Source organism: Mizuhopecten yessoensis, unplaced genomic scaffold (assembly GCF_002113885.1).
Source record: "Mizuhopecten yessoensis strain PY_sf001 unplaced genomic scaffold, ASM211388v2 scaffold7147, whole genome shotgun sequence".
Lineage (NCBI taxonomy): Eukaryota > Metazoa > Mollusca > Bivalvia > Pectinida > Pectinidae > Mizuhopecten > Mizuhopecten yessoensis.
Window position 1 is genome coordinate 255746 of NW_018406904.1, and position 26348 is coordinate 282093.

A 26348-nucleotide genomic window follows, 5' to 3' on the forward strand; every position below is an offset into this window, starting at 1 on the left:
GAGGGGGAGGAAGGGGGGGGGAGGGAAAACTGAGGACAGTTCGAAAGAATATTATTTTATCGCCATTATATAAACAAATTCACATTTACATCATACAATAATTTACGTTATAATCAGCTGTTAAATATCTCACCTGGAGTTGATCTGGTTACAGTAATAACATATACCTCACTGCACCACATTACAGAATACTTTTACGAAAGGAATTTCGTATGAAGTGATACAGGAAGTTAAATAATAAAATAGCGATGTATGTTGAACAAACTAATAAAGATTTATATAAAAATGAACTCTTCTATCAACGTTTGAAATGCATTAGCACATCTGCTTTTAAATCAAAACGGAAAAGTGGACTATGGTATGAGAAATTGCTTTGCAAATTGTGAGAATTTTGTTTTTTCAAAGGTTCAAAATGTTGATAAAGCATTACGTAACAACCTTCTGAGACAGTACGAAAGCTGCACTCACGCGAGTAAAATCAATTACAAACTGGAGTCAGGTAAACTATATAAACTGGGTTGTTGTGACAGAAATGAAGGTTATGCTATAGGTAGGTTAGTACAGGTTTTTGCAAACTTTCAATGGTTGTTAATAACAAATAATATGAAAGCACGTTTTAAGTGGTGAAATTAATTATGTTTAGATATCGTTTGTATAACAACAAGTCATTACTTTGTATATTTGAACCACAGAAAAAGGAATTATCGGTTAGCGTCAAATGAAATAACTCACAACTCAAAAATTGAATTTTAAGTTTAATTATTTAAACACTAATACATTCCGAACCACTTAATTCTTTCAAATAATTAACGGCACTGTTATTTTATTGCAGTTCAATTCACAACGCGCATATTAATTAAATACATATGTCCATCCACCTGATAACGTTTGAAACGCAAGGTTATCACTATCAATGACTGGGAATTCACGTAGAACTGTTAACAATAAATGCTTTGATTAGAAGAGTGTCACTTCGAATGTAGGTTGAATTGTCTAGGATGTTAAGAGGCAGAAATTCCATGTACCCGAATCCTTTATGATTTCTTGGAGTCACGGGCTTCTGGAAAGCAGCTAGATGCGGCTTGGATACAAGAGTTTCAATAACATGATGTCTTTGCTCGCACACTGGGTTCTGGTCTAGCACCGTTAGCACGATACGACCACTGAACGGCCATTCCAGAATATCATCATACTCGCCCTGCATGAAGTGAATGAACACGGACAGGTGTGTTCCCCTTGCACTGTCCACACCATTTAGATTAACGCGAATACACAGCTTATATCCATAGAAGTTGGAATAAAATGGAGGGCTGTGGATTGCGGTTGTGTCCCCGTGTTCGGCTTCTCTTCTAAATTTAGAGTAGTTTTTTATCTTCCAGAGGTATGTTCCGTTGCAAGTTCTTCCTTCAATGTCTGCAATAGTACTTTCCAAATTTTTTACCTTTGATCTTAAATCTCTATTAGTCCGTTCAAGCGTGTCATTTTTCTGTTGAATTTCAACTAACGATTGTTCATGCCTAGCCAGACTCTCATCCTGTGTTGCATTCTGACATTTAAGTGACTGGAATTCAAAATCCTGGTGAAGGGGTACTATGGGTGCGCCTTCAAGGTCAACACCCGGGTTGTGATTAGAAGTCATACTGATAGTCGACATGACTTGCGTTCTACTACTGGCTATTCTTTCGTCATCTCTTCGACCCATCGCTTCGCCTGATCTACTGCTAGATGACTCGGAGGATCCGTGGCTTAGTGTGTTATCCGAACTCAATTGCTGTCTCAGTCTGTGGGGTAACTGGGGCAGTTGCTGTCCTAACTGGGGTCCAAACACCATGCTTGCTTGAAGCAAACCCGATAAAGCGTTTAGTGAGGAAGACTGTTGTTCTCCCTCCTCTCCCTGGCCAGTCTGCGTAGAGGACTGGCGTGAGCTGTCACATGAGGTACTAGGTTTGAACTGGAGTAGTCGAACCAGCGAAACAATTGTTGTACACATTTGTTGCATGTGATCTTGTTGACAATGTTGCATGTGCTTTGCCATCGCTTGTCGTTCAACCTACATAAAAATAACCATCAATAAACTATTGAAATCGTCTGTTACAATGATTCTTGCAAATATATACCATATGTATACAATAGGTGGTCACAGACTACTGACCTTTTCCAAACGCTATATCCCTGGATGAACTTTTAAGTTTATTATGGTAATTCAAAGTCATACAAATTGTGACAATATCGTGCACATTACATTTCACGGAGATGCGCAAAACAAGTTTGTTACCTTTGGCAATTAATTATGTGACTTACCGTTTCTTTACAGCCGAGCTCTTTAAACTCACAATCAATCACTGCCTTCGGACAATCATTATTCAGGTGTCTTTGGAGCTATAACAAAGAAAAACCTCCATTAACTCACCAAAGAGGATTAGGGCAATTCCTCCAAACAAAACTAAAGCATATTGGTATATTGTGGTATAATATCATCAGTGTTAAAATTTAAATCATTTTAAATAATAACATAAGATATTGTTATGAGTGTTAAGTTTCCCAAAAGACACAAACATTTACAGGTTCTGTATATAAGAGGACAAGGGTATGCAGAAATACAAGCAAAAACGTCATGGCGAGTGCAGACAAAGGGATTTGTCAAATGTTCGAGACAATGCGTCGATTTTTCAAGACAGAAACACGAAAATTATATATCACGACACATACAAAGAGATAAACGGTCACTATGAAACAATACTTCAATATAAAATACATCACAGAAAACCAGTTATCGCATATTCCCTCGGTTAGCTTGTAGCCGAAGGCTACTTACACTAAAGAATTCGTGTTGAACACATGAGTTCAAGTGAATTAATAGAAAATATGTGTATAAAAGTATTAAGTAAATCCATAATCGAAATTGTATGTTCTACGTGCAAAAACGGCGTGCAAAAACTGCAAGAAGGAAGCGGTGTCTCTGCACGTTGAAATGGCGGAAAGGTTCACTCCTATTCGACGAGGTAGTACAGGTCAAAGATAGAAAATGTAGGATAATGTAATAGTAACTGGTTAAGAAAAATTTGCAATCCTTCAATTTTTTATCGGCGTTCATTTCCAATTTCGTCGTCGAGTTTTGACGTTATAGTGTAAGACTTTTTATGTTATCCAGAGATCACTTTCCTTAGTATCTTTTGGTCCGTTACGCTCCACTTTCACAACACTACCAATTCTTTGGTGTTGTGTTTTGTGTTCATCACGATAGCTCATAATGCCCTGATACGATACTATCCGTATCAAGTTCCAGGTACTATAACGATAGTATAGATGTTTAGGACATATAGCATACCTGTTCTCGAATCAATCCTTCATTCCCACAAAACTGGCATTTCACACTAGCCAACGGACATGAATCCACATGTTTCTGAGGAGAAAAAAAACCAGTCTTCAGTGTTCAAGATAATTTAAATAAAATATGCATAACATATCCATATAGTTTCAGATATGTTCACTATTACTTAATTGTTGATTGTACAACGAGAGGATCTTTGATCGAATTCTATATTTTCGAAAACATTCATGAATAAAGGGCTCTTTAACTGATGAAATGCAATAAACAGAGACCTAAAAGTACCCACACAGTATATATTCAATGAGTTTATCTCATTATGTTTTAGGATAACTTCTTGAAAATATCAGAAATCTGGAAAAATCCTATCTATAAACGATTTACCAAGTATATATAATATATGAAACCTAGCTGTAAAGGTATGAACGGCTGTGACTTACTTACCTATATTTACATTCTATTGGTTACAATCAATAACTGATTAAACCCTTTCTCTAGTAATTGTGACGTGTACGTGGTTGAAACGATTTTGACTTCACCCCAAAACTTAATCGAAGGCATTAAGTGTCTGATTATTGGTCATTCAATGTGAAGCGAAAGCCAAGCGTCGTAGTAAAAAGAACAAAAATAAGTAAAAATCCAAATCATGCAAGACTTTTTTACAGTTAACATTTCTATGACCGATATTTTGCCTTGGTCGACTAATTCATATAGTGGGCATATAAAGTCTATTTAAATGTGAGATATTTTAACACCTTTTTTCACCGTTTACTTGAATAACAACTGTTACCTGTAAATACTCCGCCTGCAACTCGATGTGACAGGTCGGACATTTCAGAAGCCGTAAGGGGCACATCTCCTCCAAATGGTTGGTAAGGTCTTTTCTCAGTGGCATATGACTACACCGGTTTGGACATGGTAAGAATGCAAATTCACAGGTGTTCAAGTGTTTCTAAAAACAGAACAAACAATTTTGTTTTGAAACAGTAAATAACACTTTAGGGACTCCTTCATCGATTCTAGATCTGGAAATATAACACGTCATGGGTACTTGCAAACTATTACAAATGGATTTTTTCCTGTATTTCAGTTTTTCTGAATCGTCACAAAAACTTTACCAGCAAACATATCGACATTCTACGATATCCATATACTGCAGCAGCCAACGCGAAACTTTCCACAACGTGAATTCAAATCTATAAAACGCAAAAAGAAATGTCCTTTTTCACAATATACAGAGCAAAACAAAAGAAAGGTAAACACTTCCCATTGCGGAATACATATATATCGATGAAAAAAACCCTACCTTTTCGAACTTAGCCAGTGACATCCTGCTCATTAAAATCAGTAAGTATATGGTGCCCAAATAGCTCCTTTTATAGTTTTTAGTTTTGTTTTTGTAAATTGTTCGTGAAGTACACCAGCTACTATGAAACATGTATAAGTTATTCTTCTGTCAGTCCTTGATGACTGAAAACTAAAAACACAATACGATTGTTATGCCGCGGCTGTTAAGTTCAGATAAAAGGGATGTTGGCATGCTCCATCCGGTGGCGTCGGAGTGTCAAACATATGACAAATTGGTTGCAGCGTGTAAAAAGTAAGCCTGTTTTAAATCATCTGAAATAAACTGAGTCGACCTGCGAACTCCGCGGAGCGGCAAACCCCTTTTAACGACCACTCTGGAAGACTACCGGATACGGTTGTTGCATCTGCATTATTGCATTGTTCCTACGAGTTCAGACTGTTCGAACATTGTTTGGTCGTCCGGTTTTTGCCAAAACTACCCAACACGGGTTTTTTTTTGTGAAAGTAGCCCGATTAAAAGTGTTGCACTCTTTCACAGGGCCTATCCTAACACAACGTAACCGTAACAATCGCTTTAATTAGACCAGTCACACAGTCTCTTTTAAATGATGAATCCAGATCCTTCTTGGTACATTGTAATGAGTTGTGTAGATTCTGATGACATCGAAGTGAACGCTTTGCGAACAGCTGCGTCGTTGAACAGGGCCGTTTTAGTGGTGGCAGCGAGATGGTCTGGGATGGTATTCGGGTGGTTACTGTACTAAACTCGAATTGCCTTGAAATCGGAATGTGATGCGTTATTGACACGAAATTTATTAGGGCGGTTGTACCACGAAGGTCATGATGCTGACGCTAAAAGTCAACTAGATAACACGACAGTGCATGCAAGTCGCGTCAGCAGAACCTTTCTGCAGCACAAGAATGTTCATGTACTGGCATGGCTATCTAAATCACCCGGCATGTCGGCCATGGAGCATGTTGTGGATGTTCTTTGGTGACGCGTTCGGAAAAGTCAAAATCAGCCGTCTAACTTTCAAGGTGCAATCACGCCCTCTCGCAGGAGTTGGCCGATGAATGGGGAAATATCTTCGTTCACATTATCAGTAGGTTAAATAGATCAACGCGACGACGCTGCATCTACGCGATACTTAACACGTGATGTAAGAAGTATGACTTAGTTTCGGACAAAGTAATAAACCAAGAACGTATTTAATGAATCGATACAATTGCAACAAAAGTGATACAGTTCTCTCAGTTACATTATGTAACATGGTAATATATACAACCTGAATATACTCCTTTGATGTGTAATAGCGAACATGTGTATTAAAAACCACCTGTTTGTGATCAATAGTAGTCACTTGGTAAGTGGCCACGATACATGATGTATTGTTTTATAACAATAAGTAATGTATGCACTAGAAACAACATTTGCCCATGCTACAGTGTAGTTCTACTATTCGTAATCGGTTGAGATGCAGGGGGATGCCAATGTTTTCAGTTCTTTGCCGAGCATTAAGCAAAGATTACAAGTAATGCTATTTCCGTTAAATTGGTAAATCAAACCAACTTAAAAATCGTACCTTAAGCTGCTTCAGAACCACTTGGGTATCACAGCCATCCTTGTGATTGGGACATTGTACTAATAAAGCTAGGATTTCTCGTTTGGCAAAATTATCAGGAAATATCTGGCCTTCTCCCAGGGGGGCATTATCGACCGGACAGCGTGGTTCCGATTCCGTCTCCCTGAAAACAAAGTTATACGTATTCTTCAAACACATGTAATATTAATCCATCTTATCACTGCTCTGTTTTATTATAACACACCTCTTTTGCTTCTTCATTCACGCGAGTAGACATTTTTTTTGATTTGAACGTTTAGTATTATCATTATTGTCCGATGGGAACGCACATCTCATTCCTTCAGCCAATAATACAAATTATTGTTAACATGCCGAAGTCACGTTGAGTCTTAGTTGACCATAGTATATAGCTCGCTATGGATTTAAAACATATAAATACTAAGGTAAACTTGTGAACCAGGAAGATTTATTTAGCGTTATACATTATCAACCAGGAAGTTTCGGGTGCTTACTGTAGCCATCTGACAAAAATCGAATGAGGATTCTAAATAGAAGGCAAGTCTAATGTAAATAGATACTGCTATACAAATATAATTATATTTAGATTAAAAGTGTGTGCAGTAAGGTACATTTGCAGCGCCAAAAATATCTTATGATAAAAACAAGTCAATAAAAATAACCAGGAAGTGAAATCAAACCAACAACTACGCGCACAACACACGCAGTATGCCTTTCCAAATGTAACCCGGTGGTGTTAAGAGCCACCGTCCACAGACGTTTCATGTATCCTGATCACCCTTTCTTTGCATAATGGGCTTGTATCGCTCCTCTGTTAACAACCAGACATCTGTATCCTAAAAATGTACCACGGTCAAATATTGAAATGGACTAAATATAGCAACAGCCATAATATGATCACCTATGACCCTTGATTAAACAGAAGAGCTATTTAAAAGGTTTTAACACATTTGTATAAACTTGGTAGCACTTTATCCCTGCATGATACTGGACATTAATCAGAACCCTTGGCTTTACGTTTGACAACTGTGACATTGAAAGTTGGTCAAGGTAATTCACTTGAACAAACCTAGGCCTTTGTATTGGCAAGCTACTAGTCAATTTTCATCACCTTTCACCTTTCGGTTATTGAGAAGATTTTTGTTTTACCCATTTGATATTTAAGAAGATATTATTTAAAGATTTTATCACATTTGACCCTTGTGATCTTCAAAAATAGGTCAAGGTCACTTATTTGAACAATATTGACAGCCTTTCGTCATAGCTTGCTACTGGTCAAATAGCATCGCTCTAGGTCTTGGCTTCAGTTAAAGAAAGAAATAATCATACTTCAATGTCAACACACAAGGACACTAAATAAACTTGGGTCGAAATATATGACAACTGGAACAGGACCAACAAAGAAAGGCATTGGGCCACAATGAATATGTGTAATAAATGTAGGTGTAACTATTAGAGTCCTTGCGGTGAATATCTGGTTAATGATGTCGCTTCTGTGGCCTCTTTTGATGATAACAAACCACTGATTCTAGGGTCCCAAATTTATCTAAATTATCAATCATATCATTAAATGCAGCTGGTAAATACTTATTAAAGGTTCTGCTAAAAGGAGAATCGGGATTCTGTTGTCTTAATTAATTATGTATTTAGATTTTAGAATAATGTTCTATATTATAGAGTTCTTACTACAAGAAAAAAAAGGAATAAGAAAGCACTATGTCGTACATAAGTTTCGATAGATTCCATTAAAAATATCAGTTTGCACTCAAAATAAGAGGATTTTATGAGAGATTTTTTCCATCTCTCCGAGCCTAAGGTATTTTGTTTGTTGTCTAACTCTGTCAAATAACTCGGTGTTGAATGGAGTCATTGTGATTTCAAAATTTAAATTTGCAATGTAGATTATTCCATGGAATTTATGTGATTAATGTTGTACGTCTTATGGAAATCCAACACTTCGTGACTTACTTTGATATATCCGACTTTGTTACTTTATCTTAAATATCTTCTCGCTTGAACTAGTACATTATTTGTTTGGGAATGATCTTTAAATAATAATAATTAATTCGAGGTTCTTATATACCGCGTTATCACAACCTAGTTCGTAGGTCGTCTCAAAGCGGTTTACCAGTTATTATCCGTGGTTATATATTCATAGGGCATTTGCAACCAGCCAATGGCTTTTTCAGCTCCCTGGGGAGCATACAGCCGGTGCTCCAATTTCGGCGCTCACAGCTAGCATTCAACAATTCCACCACTGCCCAACCACGTACCCTTTAAAGCCGAGTAGACTGGAACAAGCGAAGTTTCTTGTTTAAAAGTAAAACAGTGCCGTGACGTGACTCGAACCCGCAACCTTTCGGTCACGAGCCCGACGTCCTACCACTAGACTACCTTACCTCTTTCATTTTTTTTATCCTAACCAATACTGTTCAAATATGTTCCATTACGTCTGTACAGTGATCTTTATATAACCAACATCAGAACACTAACCTGAGCCATCGCTTTATACAGTTCTGACAAAATCTGTGTCCACATTCTGTCTGGTATGGCTCTCTTAGAACTAACAAACATATCGGACAGTCATATTTGTCTTCGCGTGGTAGAACAAATTCGAAGTCGTAGCCATCCTCTCGGCCTTGATTTAACTGAAATCCCGAGCTATAATCGCTTCCACTTCCGGAGGCCATCTGGCCAGACCTATGCACGTGTGAGAAATAGTTCTGCCGACTCGTGAGGTCACTGTTTCGGTCATAACTGGTATCAGCGTTCACACCAGAAACGTTTTGTGACCAAGCAAGTGCAGTTGATAAAACATGATGATCTCCCTCTGATGAATTATTTCTGTCGACGAAATCATCCATGAACTTCACATCATTCTGGGAGAACGGGACGTTGGAACTTCTCGCACGAAACTGGTAAGTCTCATCTTGGTTTTGTCTGTAATAAATAGATTGATATATGATCAAAATAAAACAGCGAACACACAGATTTTGTAACAACATTTGTCATTATAGATGAATTAAATTTCTGCCGTTTTGTTATATTCGTCTGTCACTAGTGTAATGGTTTGAATAAAAAGTTATAATTCTATTTTGGTATGAATCTTATGTGTATTCCTCCTTACAGAACAACTATTTTTGCACTCTACGCATATAACTGACCGCAATCCTTGTCGGATTACGGTCAGACTACATTACGTCGGGCCTGTTTATTACGACGTCACAATTCAATAACGTTGTAATACAGTAAATATCGAGCAAACTCTGGTCAGTTTACTGTGTAAAAACTACAAGATTTATATATCAAATTTGCCTTTAACAAGTTTCAGATTACCGAAGGTGATAGAATCTAAAAAAAAATCTTAGTCCGATACAATGAAAAACATTTCTATTTATAAAACCAGGAAGTATTTTTTGCATCAATGCTTGCGCACAATGGTAAGGTATACTATATATATATATATATATATAAGACTACTGGCATTGGGGCAGTGATGTAGAAAATTCAGAGGGTATCGCGTAACCCTGTGGATTAACCAACAAAAAATGTCAGATAATTGCTTCATGCACCACCGACAACTTTGTTCATTGGTAAAATAAAGCAATGGTGTCCAGTAAATCTCTATTGGCCGTCACATATATATGATAGATAACTTCATTCCCGTGGATATATAACATAATAGACAATTGTAATCTATAGGTGTCCTCAGATAAATATAATAAAACAAAGGTATCTACAATAGTATAGACGTACAATGTATATTTGAATCTTGATCTACTCTCGCAATGAGGTCAACGTCTAAAACAAAAACGTTCTAGTAGCCAGATATGTACAGAAAGCCATCTTAAAAATCATTCTGCAATGATTTTATCTAAAACATGCATTATATAAAGTAGCCTGTGTCAATAGGTTAATATTTGTAAGCTAAGACAAGATTAAACAGTCAAAAATGTCAATTATGCAAAAGGACGCATCACGAAATTTTCTACCAACGTCAACATAATAATTATAAAACAATAGTCACTTCTTTTTTACATAATTTTTTTAATTGTACTACGCTTAATTCAAATGGTCCATGACTTTGATAAACCCCGTGTTTGAAAAATAGCACAGCTAATTAAGTTGAAAAAATTGAGAATTCCTATTTATTCATCAATCAACGAAATATGCTTTCAAATGGTATGCCTAATTTTAAGATATGTTTAATGCAAATACTAGAGTAAGTGAGGCTTCAGTCGACATCGGGTCTATCGTGTAGGTAAGATGATCCAGTGTTTAGTGTCGTCAAACATATTGTACTGCCTTTCTTTAAATATGACAAGATGTGTAAATGTATATACCATACACACCCGGAAGTTCACCTTTACTCCAACTATGTCTCATTGTTTACAATATTTTCAGCATGTCATGTGCTTATAACCAGGAAGATTACACATGCATGCATGACGTTAAAATTTAGAAGGAAGACAATTACTTTCAATGGATTTATTTTCGATTGAATCATTTTCACTTTCAGAAAATGCAACGCAGAGAACATATGCATCTGATAAAACATGAATGACAAAGATAAGGAATACACACTTTTTCAATAATGGTATGGTCAAAAAATCCTTTTGAATCACATAGCGGATTCCTTATTTTACACACATCCACTTTAAGAGAATGAGGAACATTAATTGAATTTTCATAGTTAAGCACATGTACATGGTTATACTTATAAATATACATGGTTAAACATATAAATATAAATGGTTATAGATACAAATATACATGGTTATACATATAAATGTACATGGTTATACATACAAATATACACGTACAACCGTTCAGTTACATGAATAATTTAACATGATAACCTATCAACATTATTTGATAATTCTACCCGGACATGCCATCTACACAAAACTCGCTTGCCACGTAATGATCAGATAACAGAAGCATTATTCTTATCAATGCCGCTATTTCTTTATATACAGATTCTTCACGCGATACATGGCATAGATATTTCCTGTAACATATGTATACACAAATAAAAAAAGGAAACACCACTCCCAACAAGGATGCACTGTAACATCCTGATTATTTGGAATAGATATGCACCAATGAGATAGATCGTTGAAACAACCAAAGGGAAATAATAATGATATTAGCTACCGCGTTTTACACACACCCCAATTACGTATCGTCAGGAAGGTTATTTTTATTTGCAGAAATTGAATATTGCAACTGTTTCCGGACCTCACGTCTTTTGCCTTACAGATATTTCCAGACAACCAACAGAGTGGTAGAAATTGATTACTTACTCATCGAATTAACCAATAACCATTTCAGTACACTTGTATTTAAAGACTTCTCCAATACAATCAATATGAACAAACAAAATGATATGATGAGTTTGGGGCTGGTTTATTTCGTTCCCTTGTAATACTTTTGAAAACCTTTTGCCCGAAGATCCAATGGTTGAAAAAATATGTTCTTAATGTTCCGAATCAATTTTTACAAAACATTATTACTTTAAAATTGTAGTAGATGTCGACAGATGTCCTTGCACGATGGTCGAAAAAACTAGGGCCATTATCTTATTGATTGCGGATTTTAGAACTTTCAACTTAAAAAAAAAATCACTGGTGTACATAATTAAAATATACATGATTTTAAAACTAAGATAAACCCTGCAAATGTTTTTTTGTTAAATGTCAATGTCTCAGAATGAAAAAAATACAAATGTATACACCATTGAGTACAGAAGATAACCTTGATGATACCAGGCAAATCGATAATAAAATATTACCATGATTACTTAGTACGTCTATAAATAGCAGGATTCTTTTGACGCACGTGACACACGTTGTGTTACATAACTATCGAGGGAGCTAATTTACGACAAGATTTACAGGTTCAATATTTACATTACACTTTACCGGGTTTATATCCGTTTTGATTGGTTACTTTAGCTTAATCTTATCAACTTCCTCTAAACTATCGTATAGCGGCTAGATATAGCCGACCTATATACATGTGATCAATAAACTGTGAGCTTTTATAAAAAAAACACATACATAGGTTTGTGTCAGTACACTGCGATCACACACACGAGGATATAGTATAGTAATGTTCGTGTTGGTATCACATGAAACCGATACTGTTTAAATGGCACAGTAAAACAAACAGGTGCACACACGCATGCATGACCATATTAAACACGGTTGTCATTACATTCCCCAATAACAACAGCGTCGCCACAGTAAACACTTCTAAAAGATATCCGATTCTCATAGCACATGACTTTTTTCAACGAGCTTTAGCCAGTTTCAAAGGTTACATAGATTAATTTTCCCGTTACAAACACAACAAATCGTAATACACTAGAGAAGTGTGAGTATGTAATTATTGCGAATCATCAGCATGACTGCCTTATTATAATTAAAGTAATCTTAAAGCAAACCAATATTACGTAGATGCGTTCTATAAACACGTGAAAATACATAACGAAATATGCATATACAATGTATTGTTTTTAACTAAATGGGATACTATATAGCAGATATTTCACTGTCTAATTACATTAACAAGTGTCAACACACGCAGATATATTGTAATTCCGAACATCCTTTTCATACAAGAACACTAACAAATTTGTTTACACTATGAAAACGGTCAATCACTGTGAACATAAATTGACAGTAGGGATCAGTTAACTACACAACTATGTCTAACCGTTAAAACCATTCAAACATACGTAAAAATATAGTTTACCTGTCCATAAATCGAATTTAACTTTACCCGGTCCCACTCGTCCAGTTGTCAAACCATCAACTATAAAAGCCCGAACTACTGCCAATCAGGAAGTTAAAACCCTGGGGAATTACCTCTATTTTCCTTTGGCGTAGTTTCAATTCAAAGAAAATATGTATTGTTAGCTTTAATGTTTTACTATAGCAAAGGATATTCCCTTTAAAGTAATAAAAGCATAAAAGTGTACGTTATAGGTTAATACATGAAACCACATGTTTGGCCACGGTATATAAACATTCGTATATTTATATTCTTAAACATAACAAATTGCAAAAAGATAACTTCCTTGACTTGTAATCAAGTTGAGAAGTCAAGAAGGCAATTTACCATAGAGACATATACACAAAAGTTTAATTTGAGGCAATGTTTCCTTTGTTAAGGAAAGATATATACGTTTATAAAAATAAGAGGCTCATGGGTCTACCCAGTCACCCGAGTAAATTGTCAAATACTCAAATAGTAGCATGGTTATTTATTTTTTTAAATTGGCACAAAGTTACTTTGGAGGGAGGGCATACACCCATACTAACTTGAATACCAGGCATACACATGCATGCTGTATAGATGAATTATAAGATATGTTTAATGAATTATGTACAGATGAAGTAATACATGTCCTACCAATCACAGACAAGGTTGGCCATCTGGAATTTTAAAATCAGCATGAAAAGTTACAAACTTGGTCGAAATCTCATAAGGAACACTTCTACAGAGTTGGAAGTCAATCTGTGTAGCCTTTCTTGAGAAGAAGTCAAAAACATCTCAGTCAATGAAAGGTCAGGATGACCATGTTGGATTTTTTGATTGGAACAAAAAGTAAGAACACTTGTTCGGAACGTCATAAGGAACATTTGTACAAATAAAGAAGTGAATTGCTGCAGATAATCTTGAGAAGTCAAAATGTTCTAGTCTCAGCAAAACAGAGGCCAGTATTGGCCATCTCGCATTATCCGATTGGCAGTAACTCTACCAGTTACTGTATGATCAGCTCATTTTTAACAGGTCTGGAATCTTTTTGATATTAAAAGCTGCATAGCAAAATTCATCAAAATCCATTCACATTTGCTCAAGATATTGTGCTCACAAACTCAAGTCCCTTAGGCTCCAATATTTATTAAAGTCCCAAAACTCTGCCAATTTATTGTCTGATTGGGACCATTTTCGAACCAATCCTATATCTTATTAATATAAAGCAACATAGCAAAATTTATCGAAATCCATTCACTTTTACTCAGGTTGCCGAGTTCACAAGCCTATAGGCTCCAATATAGTCATTAAAATTTCAAAGTCCCAAAACTCTGCCAGTAACTGTCTGATCAAGTACCATTTTCAAACTTGTCCGAGATCTTATTGACATGATAAAGCAGCATTGCAAAATTTATCCAAGTCCATTCACTTTTACTCAAGTTATCGTGCTCACAAGATATAAGTTAACGCTTAACGCACAGCGCACGACACACAATGACAGACAAAATGCAAAGACAGATCGCAATGTTCACCATGACCTATGGTCAGGTAACCTAAAATTACACTACCCAGTAATCAAAAACTTCAACAATGAGTTTTTCTTGCATTATTAATAAGTTGAATTGATTACCTGGCTGTTTTTTAAAACAAATTGAAGTCTGTCTAGCAGTTCTGGGAGATAGCCACCAGAATGATAATGTAGTCAATTTGAACCCGATTTGACCCCAGTTTACCCAGTCCCTCATCAGCCCCAAGAAGGGTAGGTCCCCTTGATTGCATAACATTTCATCTCAATTAGATCAGGATGATACCACATCGATAAAGCTAAAGTCTCCCCATTTATCATTAGTAGTTTGGGCGGCTGTATCATTTAAGGATCCCTGTACCACTGCCAAAAACTGTAAGTGGCAGAAATGCTTTTTCTGGCATGACTACAGTTTCATCAAAATAAAATCAATAATAGTGTTTTGAGTGTAAAAACTCTGTGGGGCTAGACTGGGATTTGAACCCTGGACCTCAGATTGTTATACTATTGAGCTACCTGGTCATCGTGAAGTGTTTTGCCCAAACTTTTCTACAGAGGTTATTGTATATACATGTAGGAAATAACCTGGTCATCGTGAAGTGTTTTGCCCAAACTTTTCTACAGAGGTTATTGTATATACATGTAGGAAATAACCTGGTCATCGTGAAGTGTTTTGCCCAAACTTTTCTACAGAGGTTATTGTATATACATGTAGGAAATAACCTGGTCATCGTGAAGTGTTTTGCCCAAACTTTTCTACAGAGGTTATTGTATATACATGTAGGAAATAACCTGGTCATCGTGAAGTGTTTTGCCCAAACTTTTCTACAGAGGTTATTGTATATAGGAAATAACCTTGTCATCGTGAAGTGTTTTGCCCAAACTTTTCTACAGAGGTTATTGTATATACATGTAGGAAATAACCTGGTCATCGTGAAGTGTTTTGCCCAAACTTTTCTACAGAGGTTATTGTATATACATGTAGGAAATAACCTGGTCATCGTGAAGTGTTTTGCCCAAACTTTTCTACAGAGGTTATTGTATATACATGTAGGAAATAACCTGGTCATCGTGAAGTGTTTTGCCCAAACTTTTCTACAGAGGTTATTGTATATACATGTAGGAAATAACCTGGTCATCGTGAAGTGTTTTGCCCAAACTTTTCTACAGAGGTTATTGTATATACATGTAGGAAATAACCTGGTCATCGTGAAGTGTTTTGCCCAAACTTTTCTACAGAGGTTATTGTATATACATGTAGGAAATAACCTGGTCATCGTGAAGTGTTTTGCCCAAACTTTTCTACAGAGGTTATTGTATATAGAAAATAACCTGGTCATCGTGAAGTGTTTTACCCAAACTTTTCTACAGAGGTTATTGTATATAGGAAATAACCTGGTCATCGTGAAGTGTTTTGCCCAAACTTTTCTACAGAGGTTATTGTATATAGGAAATAACCTGGTCATCGTGAAGTGTTTTGCCCAAACTTTTCTACAGAGGTTATTGTATATAGGAAATAACCTGGTCATCGTTAAGTGTTTTGCCCAAACTTTTCTACAGAGGTTATTGTATATAGGAAATAACCTGGTCATCGTTAAGTGTTTTGCCCAAACTTTTCTACAGAGGTTATTGTATATAGGAAATAACCTGGTCATCGTTAAGTGTTTTGCCCAAACTTTTCTACAGAGGTTATTGTATATAGGAAATAACATAACGCAGTGGGACAGGACTCCTTAAAAGCAAATATTCTCATTCAACCTATTTTAACCAGTCCCTCAACCCCCAGAGTGCCAATCCCTTTATTTGTATCACTTTTATCTCCATTGGCTTCCCCCAGAGTGCCAATCCCTTCATTTGGATCACTTTTATCTCCATTGGCTAAGCTTATTTTCATCACAATTTGACAGAAATTGTTCTGTTCTTTAAGGGATGTCAATTAAAACAAACAAATAAATTTGAATCCTTAACTCATTCACCTCTGAAAATTTATAATGAACTAGTCCAACCTCTGAATTGGAAGAGTTCAAATGTGTCTTCAGGGGTGAATGAGTTAACCCCTAACTCTGCCACCAGTAAGCTCAGCTCTTTTATTTGCAAAACATTTAGTCCCTGTTGGCTTAGAAGGCTACTATTACAATTTAGTTGAAATCTGCCCAATTGGAAGATGTCATTTTATCAAATCAGACAACCGCAATTTGACCCCCTTACATGATAATTATTTCTGCAAAACTATTTCCGAAACTGTCAAATATGTTGACATGATTTAAACGTTATTGCGAAATGTTCATGGATTAAGTTTACATCCTTCAAAAAATAAACAATAGCAAGTTGAGAGTCGATGGCAGAAATATGCGACCATACCATAAGTTGTAGATATTATAATATTGACAGCAAATCAGCTAGTTTGCTAGCTTTTTATCTGATTTCTCAGCCCCAAAGACAGTCAGCACCATTATGCTTAACTTTAACTTTTTATCCCAAAGAGTAAGCATGCTACAACTACAAATTTGTTGAAAAAAACTACAGTGCTTGCGGAAAGATATAATTTCATGCAAATCATCCCATTTGATCCCAACTGTCATTAGCATTAACACTCATGAACTTAACGAAAGAAAACTAAAAAGGTGATTCCACAAACTATTCTACCAAGTCTTTGATGTAGCAACACTTTTCATTGGTTTATAACCATGGATTTTCAAACACACCAATGCTCTTTCAAAAACCTTCCCGCCAATGTAAACAAGCTAGCTGGAGATAAAAGTGATGCAAATGAAGGGATTCCTTTGTCGAATGACGAGTACACACATTTAGTTTTGCATGTATTTAAACATTTTCTATCCGACAAATAAAAAAAGGTTTCTATTTAACCTCTAGGTCCTTTTTTATTCTGTCAAGCAAACGGTCCAAACTTTCTACCGAACTTACCATGAAAATGGCTTGAAATAGCATTTGTAAATCTTTCAAATGCATATTTCATGTATTGAAGAGCAATGTCTACAGATTGGTGATTTGATTGAGTGAAATAAACATCTGGTATCATGCAGATCTCGGCGGGGCACATCAAGCGCCGCGTGTCCCCTGTAAAATTTGCAAAATTTACAATTTTGATGGATCAAGCGCGGCCGTGTCCCCTGTAGAATTTGCAAAATTTACAATTCTGATGGGCAACATGTTTTAAAATTGTTGCTACCAGTTTGAATTGTATATATTTTTCATGAATAGAAATTAAAAGTCCTCAGAAAACATCTTGCCTCACTCTGCATTGAGGATTAAGAACTTGCTGTACTATTACACAAACCTGTTGGGGCATCTAAATATAATTGTTGTTTAAATAAACAAAGCATCACCTCGATACACTCACCAAAACTGTTTGAACAAAGTTGACTTTGTATTAATGTAACTTTTTCAGTTAGGCAAAATGCAAAAAAAAAAAGGTTATTTTAAATCTTTATTTATTAGCATTTCTACAGCTCCACCCCTGTACCCTGATCCAGATAGGGTACACCTTCGGCACTTACACAGGAAAGCAACGGAAATGTTGGGAAAATAATTCACTCTGCTTTCATAAAATTAAGTGCCCATGGCATTGGAGGATATGCAGCATGAATGTGTGTTTCTTTTTCTATAGATTTTATCCTTAATGGGCAGGCTTCACAATGGTGTCCCTAAACATCGTTGTGAAATGGAGAAAACAAACTGGGCCAATCTCGCTCTTTACGTTACAAAAGCAACTTTTTTGGGGTATATTTTTAAAATAACCAAAGTAAAAGCATGCATAAACAATAGTACAATGCATTTTCAATGTCTTCTTTTAACAACACACTATTTGTTCTATACTTTTATTTGACTACTAACTGATATGGTTTTATCTGACATGGTAAAACATCAAATGGATACTCTTAACATTGATGGTAAGTTTCATTGTGCTGTAATATAACATAATTATTTTTGAAAACTGTATCAGATAAGTACAGCTAAAGAAAGGAATTTTAAAATACAACTTAGGTCACAATGCAATCGCTCAAATAAAGGCAAACAATCAGGTGTTTATGCATTCTGCTTTCGATTTCAAAATCACTAAATTAAAAGTAGCCATGCATACATGTACTTTCTTGGCCCTGTCGAACCCGGCCGGTGACCGTGGGTCATATCAAGTCCCAACATTACAATATCTAATAGTTATTTTGAGATGCAATATTGTTAAATGTGATGTTTGACAATAATGAAAAGTCAAAAAGTATTTGGTTGACTTATTTCAAAGATATTTTACTGTAATTTTGCTTTTTACTATAATTTATATTTTTAAAGTGTAACTTAGAAGAAAAATATATATACTAACTGGCATAACTCTATTGTTACCTAATCAGAGAAAATCAGTTTTGATTTTGTTTCTTGGCTTGTGAAAGATAAAATGTGGTTGAAAAGAATTAATTTTAGAAATACAAATTGTTATTATGTTTTAAAAGTTTTTCAAAGTTATGTCAGTGATGCATTATTTTTTACCTATTTTCCTCCAAATCAAATACACTGTAATGAATGTCCTTTATGGGATTTTTTTGAAAATACGTTTCACTGAAAAAGAACAAAATTTATTATGGTCCCAAGGACAAACCCTTTGAAATATAACAGAGGAACATTGTGTATCTAGACATATGTGTCGTCAAGGGTAGGCACTCATACAAGCCAGCGCAAAGACGTTCTGAATGGTTTGCTGTTCTAAAAACTGCACAACTTAACCATTACATAACAATTCTTATTTTTTTTATTTGAAGACGTCAAATGTAAGAAAATGAAGTGATCGCGTTAGCATAGGCAAACAGACATTTGTTTTTTGTCAATAAAAATGGTCCAGACAATAAGAAGTCGCACACTTCTCATATAAAATATCATATAATATAATAATATATATGAGTATATGGTGTGACTTCTTATTGTCCGGTGGCAACAATAAGCTATAGATATTAATTAGTTTAAATTTATTAGTGCCTATTTAAGTTGATGTACTGATTCCGACATCGGCCAGCTGCTATTCAAACCATTTCCCTTCTTCTCCTTATCAAGTACATCACTGTAAGGACAGCATCATTAACTCAATCGTGCTGTCTCTGTTATAGGTGTAGTGATAAACAAATTATCTTTATCTTTCAGTCTCATTAAGCCTGCATCTACATACCAACAGATGACCTTGAACACCTGTATTGAACTTGGGTATGTATGTACTGGTCATCAAAATTAATCGGAACGCCGGTTACCTCCAGTTTTCTAAATAAATTTTAATAGGTATCTCATTTGGAATACCTCTGACTATGCTGCTTATGTGTGTGTGCACGTTAAGTGGACCAAGATAGGTGTTAGTCTTGTTCAACCAGACTCTTGTCTGCGCAAGTTACACCGAACAGAGGATATGGTCAAACCCAGTGCTATCGTTTTGTGAAGCCATAACGAGGCTTACCAGAATTCTGGTAAATGATTTCATTGGTCAAAGGTAGACACACCCTTCTCAACTTTTTAAGTCAGAATTTGAGTGGCGCAAATTGCATATTTTAATTATGAAAAAAACTTACCTGTAGAAGCATTCCTGAGGTATTTGTGTTTTTACTGTCATCCAGAAAATTGTAGGCAAATGCTTCAAATCTTACGAATGATTTCATGTATTTTCATTGGATATTTTACTATAATTCATGGAGCTGACAAGGCTATTGATACAAGTCAAGCCAGATTACCTGAGTGAGAACCTATAGTGTTTTGAATGGTGCACAGGTAAAATCTCATTTGCTTTGCATGCTTTTTCCCAACCTCAGTCAGCCTTGTTAGCTTTGTGCTCAGTTAAAGATTTATTCAGTGGAAATATATGGCAATATACTGGAGATTCCACACATTTTCTTCAATTTTTCTCGATAATAGTGTATAAACAGATACTTCAGGAATGCATGTACAGGTAAGCTTTTTCATTAATTTCATTATTCTTTGATATGTTTAAACGACGCTGACATAACATCCAAAAACGAAAGTAAAAGCACTGCCCTCTGGTGGTGATAATTTTAAAGTACAGTGTTTGGTGTTTGACCAGATTCTTGAATTACATGTACAAGTGATCAAGCGTCTGATTGAACAAGACTAGACAGGTGTATGAGTGATGTATTTTACAGGTGAGGGCTCTAGTTCTATTTATAGAAGATCCCATTGACACATTCATATAATATCCAACCGACAGTCTGGGGTTCACCAAGGGTACATAATATATTGTGTGTAAGTTTTTAATTCAGATAAATCACTTGCTTGGGGTTGGATCAGCCATAGCCGGTGAAAGCAACCAACTCCTGATTTATCCATTACATATTCCGTCTTAGCGTATTGCAGAGTTATCTTCTCTTGTGAGTAGGTATGTATTGATTGTTACGTCATAATTGGCTTGTGTGAAAAAATTATAAGTCATTTTCTCAAAAACTGATGACGTTACTCTCACAAACAAATGACGTAACAATCAATACCTGCTCACAAGAGCAGATAACTCTGCAATACGAAAAGACGGAATATGCAACAGGAGATGGAAAAATGCCAGCCAGGACATGGTTCGAACCTGGGACCCTCCAAACTTTAGACGCACGCTCGAGCTATCTGGTGGCCAGAGATTGACCCAGTCCAGTTCCACTATGAGATATCTCTGGCATAACCAGATCATAAATGGTCAGCGAAAAAACAGTAAAACCAATAGCTATCTAATGTTTTTGGATTACATTACATAGCTTACCAGATAGCGAATTCAATAGACCCTAGTCCTCTGATATGTCTCTCTGAAGTGGGCAGGAACCTTATCTGCAAAAGAAGAACACGCAATTAAGTATTATATTTCACTAACATAATCATACAGCATATGAAACCACATTTTTTGTAATAATTATTATTAACATCACTGCATTATATCTACATTTGCTCTGCATCCTTCCATTACAATGCATTGAGAAGGCAAATGTTGTTGTGAGACTATAACAACATTTGCCACTGTAACATCATCAATCTCTATTGTGAGGTCATCAATTTCATTGTTGTCAACAATTAATTTTGCTGTTCAAAAACTGTTAGATATAACAAATTAAAGCATAACTTCTCTATCAAAATGTAAATGTAAATAATGAATATTTTAGGAAATATTGTTAATGTCCTATATCACGCATTCCTATTGCTGACAAACTTACTTCTTAAGTTAGTCATCAATAAATGTGTGTTATAGGACCATAACAGCATTTGCTAAAACATTCATTGCTTAATTCAATAAATGAATGTGATACATTACATTCATGCAATACAAGTAAAGGGAAATAACTGATATATTTCCTTCTAGATTTAAGCTAGCTTCAAGTATTTTATCTTGTATTCTATGTACACCACATGTATGTGATTATTAAACTTTATCAGAGTGATGTCAAATTAAAATGCTAGTATATGCATACAAGTTCATCATGATTCAGTCATGAATTCCATGCATACAAGTACATGGAATTCATGACTGATCATGATCTTCAGTGATTTAAAAGTATTTCCCTTTCCCCTTTCCTCATCTATACAGCAACCTCCTCTCAACTTCTGCTAGGATATAACTGTAGCACAGTTGGACCATGACACTTATATGTTGACCAGTTAGATCAATCAGTGAGAGGGATGGTACATACATGTATATCAATATGTAGTCCAGGGTTCGAATCTCATTCTAGCCCCACTGAATTTTTACCCTCAGGACACAGTTGTCGATTGTATTTTGTTTATTCAGTATCATCTATATTATTTCTCATGAAGAATACCCCACAAGGTATGGTTTTCTTTTCAGAAATCATGTATCAAAGCTTTTATATTCATTACATCTCCAGCACACACGCAGGCATACACACATAGGGAGATCACATGTATTAGCCTGATGGCATAGGACTAGTAGTTAGTGCCTGATAAGGCAGCTCCTGCGAATTTCTCAAAATTGTATTGATTAATGTATATATGCTAGCCTAATTGTATTAGTTGTATATCTATGTACTGTAAAGCGCTTAAGAGTGGCTTATGTTAGCTAGATACTAGATAGGGCGCTATATCAAATGACATTATGTTGTACATTATTATTAATCATACCTGAAATGACAGCTTCCAATATTAACGTGAAGTTACAATTTTTGGCAGTGGTGCAGAATTCTTAAGACAAGATAAAATAAGTTATTTTGCAATCTTACCTATATTTCATATACAGTATTACACTATCTGTCTATAACTATATATGTTTTGGGACATGTTTTGATGCAGGTAACAATTTTAAATTGGTTTAATATTTTTGAATTATATATTAACCCTTTCACCCCTATGCAACTTTAGTAGACTCTCCCGTGCATTGATCTCGAAGGATCCATCATGGTCTACAGTGGATAATTTACCAATTCTTACCTGCAAATCACAAATAACAAACTATGCTGACAACTTGTATTAATTGATGACCAGAGCAGAAAATTGGTTTGTTTTCTAAATCTACTATTTTATCATATTTATTTATTTTATAATCTACTATTATTAGAAAAACTGTGTTATTTTACAAAATCAGGCAAATCGTATGATAAAATGATTAACACAATTAAGATTTGATTATTATGAACCTTACAAATGCTTTTTACATAAAATTGTTATGCTGACTGAAAGGAAGGAATTTAAGATCCTCTTTATCTATTTATAAAAATATTTTACTATAATTCAGGGTACTTTGTGTGGATTTTGAGGGAAGGTGGCATAGCTGCCAAATGACTTTTTTTAAGCAGATATTTATTATGAAATGGTTTAGCTCTGTATATATAGTTAAAATGAGTCACTTTCATGGGGGCTTCACCTCCTTGACTTGCACAGACTCAATCATCTGCACCCCAACTCCAAATCCCAGAGCATCTGTATTTGTCTGGACTTACATATGCATGTAGGAATTTGCTGACTTTAAAGTGTTGGAACTTAAAACACTGCATTCAACAGTCACTTCCATGCATATTACTGGTTAATCAACGTGAAAAACATATTTTTTTCTTATCAAAAGTAATTAAGACTGAAGGCCGGGCCAAAAATGAAAAGTAAGTTTTGATACCGTACTAATATGTACAACTTGTATACTGGCTTCTACAACTAATAGAAAGTGTCAGATGGACATCTAACATTTAGGTCAAGTCAGTTATCAATCAAGTGGACAAGTGGACAACTGTATATATTTATTACATACCTGTGTGCTACTTATGATGGTGATATACCTGCATGTGTGTGTCTCTCAGAGATCAATGTTTTAGGTTCGGGAAAGCTAGAACTCTAATTATCTAACAAATTTATTTGTATAAATGCTGTGAGATTTGGTTAATAAGGAATGTTTATATAATTAGTTTTTATTTATATACATGTACCATAAAATTAATGATTAATATAGACTGTCGTGAAGCATTCATATGTAACAGAGGTTGTTATTTACAATGTCTCCGCTACGGGTTGAACTGGGGACCTCTAGATCTGGTTTACTAGTCTTATGCTAGACTGAATGAGCTAAAGAGAAACTTTCCCTAGACAAGTCATTAGGAAGTGACTAGCATTTCAATAAATACACGTAAATGAAATTCTAATATCAAAAGAAGTCAGAGACATAAAGATTTCTGCCAAGTCTTTGACCAATCATTTTAGGTCAGGACTTTGTATTTAGAAATTTTCCTTTATGATGGGGAAAGATTTTTCCATTTACTGACTTTAAAACAATCCTACAATCATCTCTTGATATTTGTGAACAATAACGTTAACTTCTTACACATCAGTGATTGAGCAATATGACAAACTAACCCTTTAACAGTGTGAGAGAGATATGTTTTGCAAAGAACAAGAGGCCCTATGGGCCTGCAGAAGTTCACCCCTGGAGTATGTCATGACAAAATTGAGGGCCCAGCGGCACCACCTTGTAGATGAGACAAGAAGAATAGTTTGATCCTTTGAAGTACATAAAAAAAATCACCTGAGACCAATCAAATATCTATCTTCATGCCTTCAAATTTGTTATGATATATTCCAGGTAAAGGGTGGGTCAGAAGCTGGATCAGAGGTGCACACTCGCATAACCTTTCATACACTGGGGCTACATTCGCGTATCCTGGTTGAAACGGTACGCATGGCGCAGAAATGTTCCACGATAAACGATCGCACTTGGACCGTTCTATAAGCAGAGCCAAAAATGCACAGTTTCGGAGAATAAAAAACAATGTATCAAGAATATTACGCCCTTCTTTTATGTTTCAACTGAATTACATAACGTATCTTAAAAACTACATATGGCTTGACATTGTTTTAGAAATAAATACCCCAAACTAGCAATAGTCAGCATTTTAGTTTCAGTCAGGTACGTCTGGACCCCTCAATCTACACGTGCCAAATTTTCCTGAGGTCAGCCTTGGTCCAGATCTGTGCCTGTCGTTTTCTTTACAGGTTCAATCGTTTTAACCAGATACGCGAATGTACCCTAGTGTACCAACAAGCTACAGGTTATACTATTGCAACTCTATAGTTTATGGATATTCAAAAATTGTTTTTTGAAAAGTTTAGCACATTTACCACAAATATGTATTTTTCCAGTCATGTAAGTTTCAGACAAACTTATTATTGATAAAGTTAAATATCACAAAATTTACTACAATATATTCAATCAGATTCATCTTCATCCTAATTCAGTAACCGAAAGTTGGACCCTACACATTCAACAGTTAGACTGTTATGAAATACAGACATTTGTTTAACATAATCGACTTAGACTGAATATGAAATTGCTATTGTAACGACCTAAATGTAAGTGTAAACATGTTACCATTTACGAAATGCACGTGCAGGGAGTCTCCCAATGACACGCTGGAGAAAAGAGTCTGTGTACAAATCTAGTGACTTATTTTCAAGTATAGCTGGTTCTTTCACATATAAATTATATAACTTACTTTAAAGTTTCGTCATTTTACATGAAAAAGTTTTACCTCGACGTAAAAAGCATTCCACAAATAACTACTTCCTCCTGTCTTGGCACCAAATAGACTTCTGGAGCTTCCTGTTTTAGGAAAAAGTCTTCTGAGTCAGACGAATGTTTGTCAGCTGGGTCACTATCCTGCGAAGTGCTAAGCGCCTACCTGACGGGGTAACGACGAGATCGGAAATCTCGCTAAATGGGGATTTCCCTAAATGCAGCCCATGGGAGTGATCACAAGGGCCGTTTTCGTTTAACGGTTGAATCGGTCGGACCACATTTGTTCGTTTATTAAATAAGGTCGGACCTAGTATTTGAAGTTGCTTTCAGGTGAGCCTTGAAAAATGAACAAGCCCTTGCAAATTAACGTCCTGATAACGTATATATTCGACCATCCCATTTAATTGGACAGTTGATAAAAAACAACGTTTATAAAATCTTCAAAATACCCAATACTACCCCATACTACCCGATTCTACCTCATACGACCCAGTTAAGTACCCAATACTACTTTAATACTGTGAAATATCACCTTTGTTGAAGTTATTTACTTCTATATTCTATCTGCCATATTGTATTGGAAAATATGCGATTTGGTGCAGAAAACAGTCAGTTCGACAGCGTATTTAGTAAATGTTCTCTCGAGTTATTCCCTTTATACAGAAGTTTTGCCGTACCATATACTGTACCCAATACTACTTCGACGCTGTGACATATCACCTAAGAGGTAATTTACTTTCTATCTGTCGTACTTCTTCAGATGATATGCGATTTATGCAGAATAATTTACCAATATGCTAGGTAGTTTTTTTTCTATTTGTCGTATTT

At 35.6% G+C, this 26348-nt stretch overlaps 1 protein-coding gene across 4 annotated transcripts; it reads right to left on the reverse strand.

Moving 5' to 3' along the window:
- Nucleotides 1-742: 742 nt before the first annotated feature.
- LOC110453157 (TNF receptor-associated factor 6-like) lies at nt 743-25631 on the reverse strand. Of its 4 annotated transcripts, none has more exons than XM_021502006.1 (8): nt 25534-25631; nt 21279-21343; nt 8731-9177; nt 6220-6382; nt 4119-4280; nt 3329-3403; nt 2302-2379; nt 743-2050 (listed from the first exon to the last, which is right to left on the reverse strand). In XM_021502006.1, exons 3-8 carry the CDS (start codon nt 9099-9101, stop codon nt 926-928), a joined length of 1974 nt encoding a protein of 657 aa, XP_021357681.1. In that variant the 5' UTR covers nt 9102-9177; nt 21279-21343; nt 25534-25631; the 3' UTR covers nt 743-925. The 4 variants fall into 4 exon arrangements, with proteins under 4 accessions (XP_021357681.1, XP_021357683.1, XP_021357682.1 ...); XM_021502008.1 differs by having other exon boundaries at nt 21279-21338; nt 25534-25605; XM_021502007.1 differs by having other exon boundaries at nt 25498-25599.
- Nucleotides 25632-26348: the final 717 nt, after the last annotated feature.